Here is a 17,370-nt window from a genome sequence, read left to right on the forward strand (position 1 = left end):
AATGTAGCGAATTTTGACGCTCTCGCCACCGGAGCTGAAGGCAGACATCGTTGTCGCCAGGGCGCCCAGAGCGACCTTGGACACTCTCACCGCTTTCGTTATGAACGCACAGTAAGACTCCATATTATGCAGAAAGCCCACATCTCGTTTCAACCCAGAATAACTCTAAAACAAAGAAACAAAAAAGGAAGAATTCTGCGAGTTATTTCAGACACGGCAAGCAATCGGTCAGAGTCCTTGAAATGAAAAAAAGCCTCTTTGTGGAATAAAGTAAGTGGACTGAGGCATGCATTCAACAGAGATAATGCAGTGTTTACCGCCGCACGCTCTATAATCCACTTCACAGAAAGCAATTTAAAGCAGCGCTGGTGTGTTCAGACGGACAGCAGCGCGTGCGTCACTCCGGCATACACAGTGTTTGGTCTGTCCGTCGGCTTCACATAGTGACCTGTGCACGTTTATCAGAAAAAGAGGCCAGAGACGCGCTCGAATGAGTGGCATGAAAACCCGCTTCTCTCCTAACGAGACGGCGTGGAAAAATAATGATTCCTCTCAAAGGTCAACACCTCTGACGTCAATCACAAACAAAAGGCAGCCACGCGGCGGGAGACATACTGGAGTCCGGGATCTGTGTTTATTTCAGAGCATCACCGAGTGCCTCTATATATAGCGCTACTGTGCAAAACAGCAGATGTGTATGTGTGTGTGTTTTGTTTTTTAATCATTACCGTAATGTCTGTTTTCAACTAAATCACTCATTAAACAACTTAATTAATCTAATCAGCATTGCACTTTATATGTAGCACTTCTGTGCAAAACAGCAGGTGTGTGTGTGTGTGTGTGTGTGTGTGTGTGTGTGTGTGTGTGTGTTGTTGTTAATCATTACCATAATGTCTGTTTTCCTCACTGTAAAAAAAATTGCTTCTTTTAAAGGGCACCTATGATGAAAATCGTCTTCTGTAAGCTGTTTGGACAGAACTGTGTGCAGGTATAGCGTGTCCACAGTCATATTAGGCTGATATAAAAACAATAAGCCTCTTTTTTTAAATTTCCTGACGTTAAAATAGTATCCAAATCCCTCCCATTTTGAGGCCCACCACAACATGACGTAGGAGTGCGGTTTTCCCGCCCACCGAATTGATTGACAGCCGTGTATTAACATGTCTCTGTAGTAACATGTATAATCATATCAACAAGAGAGGACTTGCTCGAAGCAACCGGGATTAAAGATCTGTTCAGCTCTCTGTGATCATCAATCATCATCAAATGTGATCAAGAATGAGTTTCACAGGTTATCATGTCTGTAAAACAGTGCATGTTTGTATTGAATTACAGACATTTTACCATCTTCATCACCACAGCCGCATGTCAGAACAATTATAAAAGAAGACGCTTCAATCTCAGTATGTGGACAATAAATCACGTTTATTTTGTACATTAACATAACGGATATCCATACAGCAGTGGATATTAACATGTATCCTGTCACATTTGCCATGCAAAAACAGTGCAAAGTTAAACGCGTGCGCTGTGTGTGTGAACTTTCTATTGTGTGTGACTCAACGTTGCAATAAGGCTTGAATTAACTCCACAACAAATACATCAAATAATCATTGGGAAAGTTCTTCCTGCAGTATTTGTACAAACGTTATGTGAGATCTGCTTGCCTCATGTCTGTCACTGTGCTGTTTATCCGACGCAGCAGGAGACGGAGACACACTCTGACAGGCACGTGAGAATGATGAGCATGGACAACTAGCATTAAAGGTACAGGCAATAAAAACAGCTACACTTTGTTCAGAGCATAAAATCCCAATACTTTGAAAGGTCTAATAAATAATCTGATAAAGCATCTCTGAACCACAACACATCCAACCTTAAGGCGGATGGGCTACAGCAGCAGAAGACCACACCGGGTGCCACTCCTGTCAGCTACGAACAGGAAACAGAGGCTACAATTCACACAGGCTCAACAAAATTTGACAACAGAAGATTGGAAAAACATTGCCTGGTCTGATGAGTCTCAATTTCTGCTGCAACATTCAGATGCTAGGGTATCAACGGTTCAGGCTGGCATTGGTGTAATGGTGTGGTGAATGTTTTCTTAATCCAATAGAGCACCTTTGGGATGAGGTGGAACGGGAGATTCGCATCATGGATGTGCAGCCGACAAATCTGCAACAACTGCGTGATGCCGTCACGTAAATATGGACCAAAATCTCTGAGGATCATTTCCAGTACCTTGTTAAATCTACGCCACGAAGGACTAAGGGAGTTCTGAAGGCAAAAGGGGATCCAACCCGGTTCTAGTAAGGTGTACCTAATAAAGTGGCCAAAAAGTGAATATGACTTTTTTCCAATAATGCACAGCCCTAATGTGTACCATATTTAATTAAAAGGCATTTTTGTTTATCAAACATATTTTTAAACTATGAATAAACATAATTGTCATATTATTCATAGTCTAAGGGGATATTCAGCACTGATCCACACTTATACTGAGTTTCCTGTACTCAAAAACTCAAGTTAATCAAACGATATAATGCGGACAAAACCAGCAAAGACATTTCACTTCAACAGGTAAGCATTTACATGTCTATAATTTTTCTGTTTTCTGTTTAATTGGGCTCTTTTATTTCATTATGGGACTCTGACCTCAATGTGGGCTGAATTTATGCTGATTTATGCAGCTTTCAAAATGTTGGTTGCAAATGTGAGCACAATGAACACCTCTTAATGTGACCGATTATCATAAAAGCAACTAATTAGCATTGAAATACAGCCAAATGTGCAGAACGCATGCTGCTAATGCTGCATCCCACAATGCAATGCACTCGATTTGACCTTCTGTTTAAAAACAGTCTGAAATATTAAGTAATTTCAGGCTAGAGAAAATGCAGCAAAATTAACAAGATGAAGCGTAAATTCAAGATAAGGGGGGAAAAGCGGTGGTGTTTAACCAAACTATTATGGTTATGCAGATTAAACTGAAATGTTTAAATAAAAAGTATGTAGCATTTAGGGCTCAGTGGTTAGCAGGACTGTCGCCTTACGGCAGGAAGGTCGCTGGTTCGAGCCCCGGCTGGGCCATTTGGCATTTCAGTGTGGAGTTTACATGTTCTCCCAGTGTTCATTGGGGGTTTTTTCAGGTGCTTCAGTTTCCCTAACGAGTCCAAAACATACTTTATCCGCTTGTTAAGTGGTGACATGTTTGTGACGTATGTAATACTGTTTCCGCGTCCAAGCCGCCATTCATTTGAGTGGAGAAATCATTCGTTTATGATCACGTTTTATTCCTATCACACGTTAAAGTTAATTTTATATAAAATCATAGTGTACACAACAATCTCTGGGCTTGCTGCATAACAAATACCAAAATTTGAACAATTTATAAAACAATGAATCACTTGGCCATCGGATATTAGGCATGGACATATATATTGCGATCGTGACTTTCGAAACTATTAAATCGCTTTGTAAACGTTTATTATTACCATTTCATAAATCTCCCGATTCAGTTGAATAGAGCGCTTGGAACCGGAAGCCGCTCCGCGTGACGTCACACTTAACAAGCGGATAGCTGAACTGGATAAACTAAACTGGCTACAGTGTATTTGTGTGAATGAGTGTGTACGGGTGTTTCCCAGTACTCAGAAAAATCACTTTTTATTTTGACCAATTGTTAAGTTTTATGTCCACATTTTAATTTTATATCAGGAAAACTTGGATGAACAGGACTGTGTTTAAAGCAGAGTAAATGAACTGATTACTAAGGGTTTCGTCAAATCTTAACCCAGCAGATGCGTGTCAGAATATTGCTGAATGAATATAAATGCATTGACCAATTGTCAATTTTTATGTTCTAAATGGCCACATTTTCATTTTGAATCAGGAAGAAATGTGATCATTAGTTTGCAGAAGTACTAAAACAGATTAATTATATTAATAAATCAAGACTGGGCATTTTCAGCTAATATTAATTTAATGCAAGTTTTTATATATATTTCTTATGGATTTTAGTTTACAATAATAACAGCCCTGTTTCAGGCACACAATTTGATGATCACTGACACCACAGTGCTTAATTCTAACCGTGTACAACCTGCACTCCATTTAGTACCATTAGGTGTGAAAGTGCTGCCACCTAGTGTGAACACACTGAACATGCAAAGGTAGAAAGCTCATCTGACTTCTGTTAGTAAGAGAATTTAAAGGGATAGTTCACCCCAAAAATGGGAATTACAATTAATTTACTCTTTTCCCCAGACCACTGAAGAAGTAGCAGACTTTTTTTTTGCTTCAATAGAACAATAAAGAGGATTGAGCTGAATCTGTGGTTTTACGAGGCAGGGAGCTCGCGACCACGTCTATATTTGATATATCGAACTTCTTGAGCTGATGATAATAATGTGTGCATGATTACTGGAATGTCTCGGTCATTGGATCCTTTCAGAAAGAAAAGGACAAATGCTAGAGTGAAGCGCGCAAACAATGGGGAAGCCAAAAAAAAAATGCACAGGAGCAAATTGTTTCGGTAACCTGAATCATAAACAAACTGCCATGTTTATCATCGCCTTTTGGACCATTATGAGCTGGGAATGACAGAATTACTCTCTAACAGAGGCCCCGTTTACACTAATGTGTTTTCGTTTTAAAACGCATAAGTTTTGCTACGGTTACGCCATCCGTCCACACTACGCCGGAGTTTTTAAGCGCCGAAAACGGAGCGTTTCGAAAACGTTGGAGAGGCCGTTTTCATTCTAAAACGCTGCTGCTCCCTCTCAGTGTGGATGGGGAAAAACGGAGGCGGGGCTGCAGACATTCGCCTATCTAATTGGGGCTTTTCCTCAATATTAAGTAGCCTACACACACAGTTCAGTCTCGTATCCTCTCCCTGTAAGTTCAGACTTCGCAAGTTTTGATATAGAAAACAGACCCTCGAGAACACGTCCCGTAAATCTTCAAAGGGAACTGTGTACTTTATAACCTTATTCACATTATCCTAGCTACGTTGTTTCACTTTCTCATCAATGTAGATAAGTAATGTCAAATTTATAATTTTCGTAATTAGAAAAAAAAATTACATACTAACATCCAGGAAAACTCCCGATCAAAGATATACGTGTATATGTGTATATCTCTGGCTTTGTGTATATTTCTGGCCATAGTCCTCCACTGTACCTTGGTCCCACATTCATTTCAAAGGAGCGCTACCCTGTAGCAAGATGGCGGCGCTATTGACGCATTCCGTCCAATAGACAACAATAGGCCAGGCGACATCTAATGTATATATCTATGTTACAATACTTGTTCATGCTAGTTATGTAGTTAATACAGACATTCATTCTTAGTTCTTGTCAACTCGCGATGCATTAACTAATGCCGAGTGATTTTAGCCCTGATTTGGACTCGCCGACAGCTTTTAAAAATGCCTAAAAATCACATTCAAATTGGTGCTCGTTCATGCGAGTAACAATCATACAGTGTGAACTATCAAAGATGCGATCTGAGACAATCACTGATGAGTCACTGACACCAGTTAAATATTTGCCATGCTAAATGTGTTCTGATTGAACAGAACATTGGCAATTACCTACAGCCAATGGGAGAGCAGCATCTAGGGCAGCAGGAATTGGGGGGACCACAACATCAACAAGCATGGCCTCGGGTTGAGAAGAGGACTTCTTTTCTGTCTACTTTGTAGTGAACGGTGCCATTGGGACGAATGGTGCCATTATTAACGCGAGACGACGAAAATACAATCGCAAACCTCTCCTGTACTCTGACCTTCCCATTGACCTTATTCTCCGCAGACGAGCGGGCGCTGCCATTTGAATCTTTTTGGCTCGAGACTTCCGGTCTCATTCACTTCCATTAATTTTTAGACATTAAAAACTGATCGTTTCGTTGTTTGATGTCGCAAACTGATATTTCCTTGTTGTATTATTCTACTTGGTCTGTATAGTCATGCAAACATTTGTTTGTAGAGCAAGTAGTTTGACCGTTTTTTGCCGTTTATTATTCCTTGTCATTTCTCCCAAAGGCGACTGAAACGGAAGTTCTAAGACAATCGTGAAAACAGGCGCACTTCCGCATTTTAGAATAAGGGCTGTTTCTCAATATGCGTTCTTCAGCGGTCTTGCGTCCTTGTGTTCTCGTGCAACGTCATCATCAGCTGCCCAAGTTCAGTTCCAATACTCAAGACCGCAAGTACGGAGGACGCGTGAAACTTCCCGGATGTGTTCTTGATATCGAGGAAGCACTGATGCAGACTTGAGCACCGAACTCGCTCTGGAAGTCCCAGAAGTCATTGCGACTGGAGGTGGGAAGCCCTGCATTTTATTTAGATTTATTATTAAAGTTCAGAGATATCACTTATTTACATCGGGAGTTTCCCTAAATGAAACAGTGAAAGTAAACATTACCATGAACATCTTAATAAAGGAACAAACACATTAAGGGTGTTTGTTTGCTGAAATTCGTATTAACATCTGTTTTATTCATATTGTGCAACATAGATTTATAATGTTTTTATGCAAAATATATATTTTTAAGAGGGGAAAAACAATAAATCGTTGTATGAAGGCTGAAATGTTTAAATAATTTCCATGTAAAACATGTGAAGGTCACGTGACCATCAGGAAGAACGCAGCATCCCATTTCTCAAAGGACGCATTCTCTGCCCTCACGGTCTCCTGAGTTCGTTCTTCTGAGGACACCTGGCAAGACCGCTCTCCACAAGAACGCAAGTCCGTTCTCTGCGTTCTTGGAATTGAGAAACAGCCCATGTCAATACTTCAGAGCTCAACTTTATTTGAATCAGTCAAGTGTAAGCGAAGAGCACGACGTGACCAGAAGAGGGCGCGCAAGACTAATGAATGGAGAGGGAGGGAAATGTTACCTCTCTCTAACCGTCATCTGTTCTCACTTTCTCCTGACCTCCTATCTTCTGAGTGCATAAGGCTCGCGCAGCTGACCCTGAAGGCCTGAGACTCTGGTCGCAAAGCAAGGAAACCTCATAAACCTTTGTAGATCAGATATGCCTCCCTTCAGGGATGCCTTGGGTAACGCTTAATGGCTTAAAACGGTCTAAACAAAGTGCATGAAAGGGTTTATATGTTGATTCATGTTCTAAGATGTACCTATGGGACAACTATAAATTTGTTCACATAAGACATGACCTATAAGTTTGCTAACTATTAGATTTCTTGACTGAGTGATCAGACCACATCACACAGTTGGTCATTAGTGATTTATAATTAGTGCTTTGATATAGTAGGTAAATATCCAAACGGTATATGGGTACTTGTATTAAAAATGTCAAGTCCTCACTGAAAAATGAGGTGTAGTTATGTGCATGACCTGATTTTAGAAGTATAAAAGCTGAGCATTACTGACCTGGGGTCTGTTCTTCGTACCTCGCTTAAATTATCTAAGATGATTTGGCAGATCCTGGATCTGTTCATCTGGATAACCGATCTCTGGCTAATTTGGTTCTTCAAACAAGTTCGTGAATCAGATTAGAATGTCTGGATAAACTGATCTGAGATCGCTGCGTGTGTTGTGAAGGACAGATCTATCGATCCTCGAAATCATGATCAGCAATGCAACGATTGGCTGACGGCACAGCAGCGTAATGACATCATCTGATTAATATTCAATTATCCATGTGAGCAAAATTACATCAAATTAGCAGTAAACAGCTTGTTAAATATGACACGCAATAACCTTCCACATTTGTTGTGAGCTGCAGGCTTTACACTTTCATGTGTCAAGTGTATTAATCATGTGTTTCAATGCATATCAGTGTATTTCGTTGTACATTTAGTGAAGATTTTCTTTATTATAGTAGCCGTTTTTTTAATCGGTGTAAAAAATAACTGGTTGTTTACAAAAGCATTTGGATATTGGTAAAGGCGTCTGCAACTTTGGTGAAGCATCAAATCACTGGCATATTTACTATCAAAACATGTTTATGACTGCATAAATGTATTATTGCTTTTTTTTTAAAAGTCACATATTGTGCATTTCTATTATACACAATTTGTTTTAAAGCGATTAAAAAGTTCTTATCAATAAGTTTTCTCTTTGCACCACCAGGTGGCAGTCTTTGTACTTTCATTTCGAGGGTGCAGATTGCATAAATTTTTATTAATATGTATAACTTTATTTATTTTATTAATAACTATAACTTTATATAGTTAAAAAATATGTACCATTTTCCCAAGTGTATAACTAACGTTACTACTGTAAGAAAATATCAGAATTGGGATCATACTATCTGTATTATCTTTGCTTGAACTAAGCCGATCTAATCCTGCTTATATGAATTGAACCTGCTCCCGATCAGGTTTGAGCTAGCAGAACTGTTGCTATGACAACAACTCTCGGATCAGCTTTGAAGAACGAAACGATCCTGGATCGTGTCAAATCGTCAATATCCAAATCCAGCTAACTGAGTAATCCACGTACGAAGAACGGACCCCAGCTTTGAGCTTTTCTGACTTCTGTATACTGAGGTTGGTTGCCTAAACAAAGGATAAAGTAAGGATTTTGTTTCTGTTATTTGTCGTTTGTTTATTCCACTTTTTCACTGGATTTTACTTCCTTAATAAAAGTGTATTTTATTACTTTTCTTCAACTGGAGTGGACATTGACTTCATTTCCCAGAACCCATCAAGTTACCCTCTGTGGTAAAGTATAAATCAAATTTATTCTTTAGCAAAATCATTCTAAAGACGATCCTTTTACAAAACTCTAGCTAAGAAATATAGCGAAGGGAGGATCCTGGTTTTTCTTTGTTTAATTAGGGTGATTAAATAAAGGTGATCCAGCACAACTTGGACCCAAGAAATGAAGGAAAAACTAATGGAAATTAGTTGACCCGTGTCTGTTTGACGTGTCATCTGAGCAATACCACAACCGGGTCCAAAAAAAAAAATGGTTAAGAGAAATTGCTAATTTCCTTCAAAAGCCAGGTCAACAAACTAAGCACATTTTCTACTCCAATAAAGGCTGAATTCTTTCTCATTATGAAGTTAATAATTAAATGTATACTACGTGACCTCACGTTGTGTCCATGTCACTTCACGCGCATGTTGGTTGTGAGATGCAGTGTGAAAACATCTGTAACGCGACAACTGAGCAATGTGCAGTCTGAACATATTGATAACAAGCACGAATTTGGGTGTGAATAATGCATTAATAAACGTTTAATAACTGCTCTACAAGCATTGTTCATACTTGGTTCGTGTTAGTAAATACATTAACTAATGAAATCTTATTGCAAAGTCTGATCAGAAAAATAATACAAATTTTACAGGAGGGCAAATCATTTTGACATCAGCTGTACACCACACACCCACCGTATTTATCTCGGAGTCCGACCGTGCATCGAAACACTCCACCAAAGGCCACGTCCTCCCCAAAGATGACTGAAAGAGAAGACAAGCTCATGTTAGAGCAGCTGAAACACAGGAGCGTCAGAGAATAAAAGAGGCAGATTTCTGCTCATACCTGCGGTCGGGTCAATGGACAGAGTGTTGTCCAAGGCGCTGGTCACAGACTGGAACAAATTCATCTTCTGTGTTGGGCCTGCCAGTCAAACACACAACAGGGAAATCAATTAACAGCATTTCACCTTATTAGTATAATTTCAGAAAAGTATTATTTACAAATTCATTCATTTATTTTCTTTTCACCTTTGTCTGTTTATTAATCTAGGGTCGCAACAGCGGAATGAACCGCCAACTTATCCAGCACATGTTTTATGCAGCGGATGCCCTTCCAGCCTCAACCCATTCACAAACACACACTACGGACAATTTTAACTTACCCAATTTTATTTACAAATTCTTAATAGGGAATTCATATTAGTTTTCCAGAGATGGGATGCAGCTGGAAGGGCATCTGCTGCGTAAAACATGAGCTGGATAAGTTGGCGGTTCATTCCGCTGTGGCAACCCCAGATTAATAAAGGGACTAAGCCGACAAGAAAATGAATGAATAAATAAATGAATATTAGCAGCCAATGACTGTCAAATCCATACTTGCAAGCGATGTCAGACCTAATATTCAAAGTACTATGGTAAACAATATTGTAAGTGTGTCACTGGATGGATTTAGGAATATAAAACCAACTTTACCTCAATCCAAACCTTTTTCAGTTTCTCTCTTCTGTTGAACAAAAAAGTAGTTACTCTGAAAAAATGTTAGAAACCTGTAACCATTGACTTTCATAGAAGAAAACACAAATTATCTGGAGTAGAACAGTTACAGGTTTTCAGCATTTCTCAAAACATCTTCTTTTGTGTGTAACAGAAGAAAGAAACAGGTTTGCGACAAGTAAATATTGAGGTAAAGTTAGTTTAATATTCAGACATTCCTTTCAGTGACACACTCTATATCGTTTACCATGGTACTTCTGGTACTACCATGATCATTGGCTACTAATATGATTTCCCCATTTAGAATTTGCACGTACTACTTTTCTGAAATTATATTTATCAAGGAGAAATGGGCAAATATAAATCCAACTACACCCCAATGCATATATTACAAAAACCTTTGAGATCAGTGGTTACAGATTTTCAGCATTTCTCAAAATATCTTCTTTTGTGTTTAACAGAAGAAAGAAACTCAAACAGGTTTAAGACTAGTGAATATTGAGGTAAAGTTGGTTTTACATTCACACATTTCTTTCAGTGACACACTCTCTCTGTATGGTTTACCATGGTACTTTTGGTACTACCATGGTCATTGGCGGCTAATATGATTTCCGTATTAAGAATTTGCATATAATACTTTTCTGAAATTACATTATCAAGTCCTAATGGGTGAATATAAAACAACTTTACCCCAGTGTAGAAAATACAAAACCCTTTGAGGTGAATGGTTACAGGTTTTCAGCATTTCTCAAATAAATTTTGTTTGTGCTCAACAGAAGAAAAAACTCAAACAGGATAGCGACAAGCGAAGACTAAATTATGACAACTATGTCTTTAAGTTTAAAATTAATGCAAAAAAAAAAAACACCTCAGTGTTAACTATTAACTCAAGCCAGTCTGAAATATCATCAATAATTCAGCAATAATAAGAGACTTAGATGTTTTAAACAGACAATGTTCTAGAGAGAAAAACAGTCATTAGTGAACTTTCTGTTTACTTGTTTTAGAGTTTTTTTTCTGTTGAACAAAAAAGTTACTCTTAAAAAATATAAATACCCTGAAGGTCAGTGGTTACAGGTTTTCAGCATTTCTCAAAACATCTTCTTTTGTGTTTAACAGAAGAAAGAAACTCAAACAGGTTTGCAACAAGTAAATATTGAGGTAAAGTTGGTTTTACATTCACACATTCATTCAGTGACACACTCTCCTTATTGTTTACCATGGTACTTTTAATACTACCATGATCAATGGCTACTAATATAACTTCCCAATTCAGAATTAGCAAATAATACTTAACGTTATATGAAATTATAATGATCAAGGAGAAAGTCCTAATGGATGAAAACCAACTTTCCCCCAATGTAGAAAATACAAAAACCTTGGAGGTAAATGGTTACAGATTTTCACCATTTCGCTAAATATCTTCCTTTGTGCTCAACAGAAGTAAAACTCAAACAGGTTTGCGACAAGAGAAAATTATGACAGAATTTTACAACTGTGGATGAACTATCTCTTTAAGTTTAACATTAACGTTACTGTAAAAAAACAACACTTTAGGGTTAACTATTAACTCTAGCAGGTCTGAAATATCAATCATAATTCAGTCATAATGAGAGATGAATGTCATTAACTGATGTCATTAGCACACTGAGACTCACTGTAAAGTGTAAACAAGGGCATTTACCGTACTGAGTGGGCACCGGGTCGGGCTGGTATGTGAAGTGCGCTGCATGTCTCCTCTGCGCCCGCGGCTGGGCTGTGCAGTCCGGCGACCGTTTGAGCAGTGTTAAGCTCAAACTACCGTGCACTCCGCCAGTGAACCCCGTTAAACGAGACTTCACACACGAACTTCTTAAGAAGAGCCGCGTCGCCGCCATTGCGCTGGAAACCGTGCAGGAAAAGCGCGCTGACGTCACCATTCACATGGACAAGCGCGCATCTGATTGGCTGAAAACGTGGGAGGAGATTTGACTGACACCGTACGTCAAACGTGGTGCGTGTTTCAAAGTCAAAAATGCAGTCTGTCTAGGTAGGATTTGAGACACAGACACGATATATTAAAGGGCCAGTTCACCCAACAATTATACTTTAAGAGATAGTTTAAACGTAGGGGTGTCCAAACTCGGTCCTGCATAGTTTAGTTCTGACTTCCTTTAAGACATCTGCATGGAAGTTTTTAGTATACCTTGAAAGAGCTTGAATAGCTGGTTCAGGTGTGTCCAATTGGGGTTGGAACCAAACTTTAGAGGACATATTGGGCCCTCCAGGACTGAGTTTGAACACCCCAGGAAGACATCTTGATGCGTTTCTTTTTACTGGTGAAGATATTTAGAAGAATGCTGAAAACCTTTAAACATTGAATTCCGTATAGAAATACAGTGGGATTATTGGTTGCTGGTTTCCAGCATTTTTCGAAACATCTTCATTTGTGTTCAACAGAGGAAACACGTTAAGGTTTAAAATATGCACAGGCTGAGTAAATGATGACATAAATACAAATTTGGCTAAACTACCCCTTCAATGTTCTTGATTTATTTGTCATTTCTTAAATCCAATGCTCTAAAACACGTAATGTGAAATATTGTTTCCATAAACCAAACCGGGACCCATAAATGAGGATTCTTCTATCATTTACTCACAAGCGGATACAAAAACAAGATAATTTGAATAATGTTGTTGCCGAATTTAATGGTTGTAATGTAATGTGTATTTATATATCGTATTTATTGTGTATACACTCAAAGCGCTTCACAATCTTGGGGGGGGTCTCGCCACACCACCACCAGTGAGCAGCATCCACTTGGACGATGAGACCGCTGCCACAGGACAACAGCGCGAGAGTGCTCACCACACACCTGCCACAGGGGTAGTGGAGAGACAGTGATAGAGGCAATTTGTTGGATGGGGATGATGGGTAAGGGGTGATGGGGGGAATTTGGCCAGAACACAGAGATTACACCCCTGCTCTTTACGAGAAGTGCCATGGGATTTTTAATGACCCCAGAGAGTCAGGACCTCGGTTTAACATCTCATCCGAAAGACAGTGTCATAAGAAACCCCTGACAATTGGGTCTGCCTGGGATCCTATTGGTTTACTAGAGTTGTAAGAGGTATAGTTTGTAACTCCTGATATATATATATATATATATATATATATATATATATATATATATATATATATATATATATATATATATATATATATATATTTATCAGGCGTTACAAACTATACCTCTTACAACTCCAGTAAACCAATAGGATATATTGGCGTATACACATATATATATATATATATATATATATATATATATATATATATATATATATATATATATATATATATATATATATATATATATAGATGCAGTGAAATCTCGTTTAAATTTATGTAATTTAAGAGTGTTATAATAAAATAAAACTACTTAACTTACTTCAACTTAAATTCTGTATTTGGTATACTGATGTACAACTAAAGGCATGTGTAAAGCTTTTATTTTAGATAGCCTACGACGTGCTACCACTTCGTATGCAAATAAATGTTACATATAAATACATAAAAACATTAAAAAGGCATCATTTAATGTTTACAAACGTTTCAATTATTTTAACTATGCATGTCTTTAACTTATATTTACCGATAATAATGTCATTATTATCATTAATGTTGTTAAATGTCAAGACTATAAGAGAATAGACTATAAAAAGCACCAAATATGATTATAATTGCACTTTGGAGAAGTACAATAGTTTTTGAACAGGCATTCAATGCAGATGATCCATTGGGGTCCTTGGGGGACTTGATTGCAGGGAGGACACGATTCTCAACGGCACTCACTGACTTTATGGTGTCATCTTCAATATACTGTGGCATTAAGACTCACACAGAACGCAGGTTGAGCACCCTTTGCTGGTTTCAATAACACCACCTCCAAAAGCAACCTAGTTTTCCCATGTGGTCTCCCTTCCAGGTACTGACCAGGCTCAGCCCTGCTTAGCTTCAGTGAGCAACCGGTCTCGGGCTGCAATCAGCTGCAACATTCTTCAAAATATCTCAATAGTATCTGGATGCAGCCTTTATGATGCAAGCTGAGAATGCATCACTCAGCAATGCAATGTCAGACTCAATGCACTCAATGTAGTGAGTGACGTCACTGTGACAGGTAGGGTTAGGTCAGCGCATTAAAAAGCATTGGATGCAGCTCAGATTGCACTGCACCGAGTCTGCAGCCAGACCTCTCTCAAATATCTCATCAGAAGAATCTCAAACAGGTTTGCAATGGCTTTGGGGAGAGTAAAAGATGACAGTATCTTCATTCTTGGGCTTCCAGTTTGGTTTATAGAAGCATATTGTTCCACATTATGTGTTTTCAAGCATTACGGTTTAATAAATGACAAAAAAATGTGACCTTTTCTGAAAATGCTGTGAAGTTTGCTGTTAAATTCAGTGCTGTTATTCAGTGGAAAGGTAGAAAATGATCAAATGTTGTTTTTATGGTCATGTCTTTCTCAGCACAAGGGCCTGTTCAAATTCCTAAAGGCACAGAAGTGCTGCAGGCCGAGACGTGTGATTGGTCAGTTCCAATGTCGCAGATTTGGTTTTAACATGATCAATGGATTAATGGATTTAGCCTCTCTTCTTTATTATTATAATATAAGTGCACAGTTATATTTACTGCAATTGTATGCTAATTGCATGTATATAACATACACACACAAAGTAAAAAAATATCTGTAAATTAGCGGTTTTCCATATTTTGTGATTCATGTTTTTACTTTTCCCAATTTATTTCTGCTTTTGAATTGCATTATGGAAGCTTGATCTTTCTTCCAACAACTTTTAACCTTGAAAAGTTCTAATAAAGTGACATTTATTACAATTTTTAATAGTTTATAGTGCTATATTGTGTGGGTTGGTGGTGTATATTACGCTAATAATACCCTTTAATAAACTGTCAACAAATCTTCTGTTATTTCACAGACTTACGTATCTATATTCATTCACTCATTGTTTTGTCGGCTTAGTTACTTTATTATTCCGAGGTCACCACAGCGGAATGAACCGCCAACTTATGCAGGAAGTTTTTAAGAAGCGGATGCCCTTCCAGCCGCAACCCATCTCTGGGAAGCATCCACACACACACACTCATACACTACGGACAATTTAGCTTACCCAATTCACCTGTACCGCATGTGTTTGGACTGTGAGGGAAACCGGAGCACCCGTAGAAAACGCACACGAATACAAGGAGATCATGCAAACTCCACACAGAAACGCCAACTGAGCCGAGGCTCGAACCAGCAACCCAGCGCCCTTAGTGTGAGACGACAGCACTACCTACTACACCACTGCTTCGTCCACTTATCTATATATTAGTTCTTATTCAATATAATTTCTCCAACTATTCTAAAATGTCAACAAGTGTCACTTTGTTAAACAGTAAAGTTGAATTTTCAACATTTAAAGCTGACAAAGCAGAGATCAACATCCCATAATGCAATTCACAAGCGTGAATAAGCAGAAAACGTGTTTAAAAAAATATATAAGGAAAAGACGAAATAAACTGACATTGACTCGGCCTATTTACATTTCCCTCCTATTTTTTTGCCTAAACGAGCCACTGTCATATATTGATGATCTGGTATATGCCTTCTATCAGCTTGTTAAGTGTGACGTCACGCGAAGCGGCTTCCGGGTCCAAGCGCTCTATTCAACTGAATGGGGAGACTCATGAAATGGTAATAATAAACGTTTACAAAGCGATTTAATACTTTCGAAAATCACGATCGCAGTATATATGTCCATGCCTAATATCCGATGGCCAGAAACTGATAAATTAACTGATTAAATAAAGCCCAGAGATTGTTGTGTACACTATGATTTTATGTAAAATTAACTTTAATGTGTGATAGGAATAAAACGTGATCATAAACGAATGATTTCTCCACTCAAATGAATGGCAGCTTGGACCCGGAAACAGTATTACATACGTCACAAACACGTCACCACTTAACAAGCGGATAGATGATTTGTTTTTCAACAATTTCTTCCTGTTGTTTTCTCTAAAATAATCTGTTACCAATTTAAACAACCTGTGCCTGTGATTTTCCATGATTGCGGCAACCCTGAATAAATGATTATAAGTAGTATAAAATTAAAACTCTGAACTCGAATTTTGCGACAAATAAACTCAGAATTGCAAGAATGGGAAGTCCTGATTACAGTCTACCTCTTTAAGACTCTTAATACCAAATCGGGAATTTCATGGAAACCTATTCATTCTGTCATCTTGAAACAGTTTGGGTTAAGACCTCTGAAAACAATGTGTAACCATGCATAAAGCAAAATGACTCCCAAGACAACAAGTTATAGTTAAAAAGACAACAAATAGACCCCACCAGATTTGTCATGTACTTGACAAGGTATGTTTATTCATCACGTACACTTTCTTAGACTACATCGTATATTCAAAACAAAAAAACAGAAACAGTAAAGAAGAATTGGAAAAGAGGCATGTAGAATGAAGTGATAATGTGGAAGCGGTTTTGCCTGACATCTTGTATGCGGTGGGGAAATACTCCTCAGTGGTTTTGAGTCCTGTGGGTTTGAACGTCCTCTTCATTTCCACAGCGTCTGACTGGAGCTTTTCACACATTCAGAAACATCCAGTTTCCTCCCGCTGTTGCACATCATGGCTAAATTCTGCAGAGACAGAGGCTAAAGGTTAACGATGTCATGAAATTAACATAACATTTTAGTTTTAAGGAGATCTATGAGCTAGTGTGCTCCAAAACAGTGACAAAATATGGTCACTTTATTTTGATGGTCCATTTGTTGAGTTTAAGTTACATTGCATCTACAAGTCAACTAATTCTCACTAGATTATAAGGATTTGTTAGGTTAGGGTTGGGGTTAGTGTAAGGTGACATGTACTTGCAAAGTGTCTTATAGTCAGGTAAATGTCTGTTTAGCAGCAGTATCAACTGATATTAAGCAGACAGTCTACTAAGGCCGTAATCACACTACGTACAGTTGCCTCGAACCGGGTCAAAGCACGCTTGCCCCCCCTCCCGTCTCCCCCGACGGCCCGCACTCACATTACAATCGGGTCTGGGCACGCTTACGTCATCGCTGCTGCGCTGTTCAGTTAGCGCTCTCGCTCAGCACAGTGGAGATTTCTCTTGTTATATTGTTTCAGTCGGTTTG

General features: G+C 38.5%; 2 protein-coding genes across 9 annotated transcripts in view; both read right to left on the bottom strand.

Annotated features, from left to right (window-relative positions):
* The window catches only part of bckdhb (branched chain keto acid dehydrogenase E1 subunit beta), a 90,693-nt gene extending 78,635 nt beyond the window's left edge, over positions 1 to 12,058 (bottom strand). For all 3 annotated transcript variants that reach the window (XR_015510584.1, XR_015510585.1, NM_001080653.1), the window contains 3 exon segments: positions 11,851 to 12,058; positions 9,517 to 9,594; positions 9,366 to 9,434 (listed from right to left, as the gene is read on the bottom strand). Coding sequence is in view for 1 of the 3 variants with exons in the window: in NM_001080653.1 (NP_001074122.1) it covers positions 9,366 to 9,434; positions 9,517 to 9,594; positions 11,851 to 12,043 (340 nt within the window). In the remaining 2 variants the exon portion in view is untranslated.
* Positions 12,059 to 16,566: 4,508 nt separating this feature from the next.
* Positions 16,567 to 17,370, bottom strand: part of ttk (ttk protein kinase) — a 35,090-nt gene continuing 34,286 nt past the window's right edge. For 5 of the 6 annotated variants that reach the window (XR_015510254.1, XM_087285178.1, XM_087285176.1 and 2 more), the window contains exon 25: positions 16,567 to 16,866. Coding sequence is in view for 5 of the 6 variants with exons in the window: in XM_087285178.1 (XP_087141304.1) it covers positions 16,783 to 16,866 (84 nt within the window). In the remaining variant the exon portion in view is untranslated. 6 annotated transcript variants of the gene reach the window in all.

This window comes from Danio rerio, chromosome 16 (genome assembly GCF_052040795.2).
Source record: "Danio rerio strain M-AB ecotype USA chromosome 16, GRCz13ab, whole genome shotgun sequence".
Taxonomy (NCBI): Eukaryota; Metazoa; Chordata; class Actinopteri; order Cypriniformes; family Danionidae; genus Danio; species Danio rerio.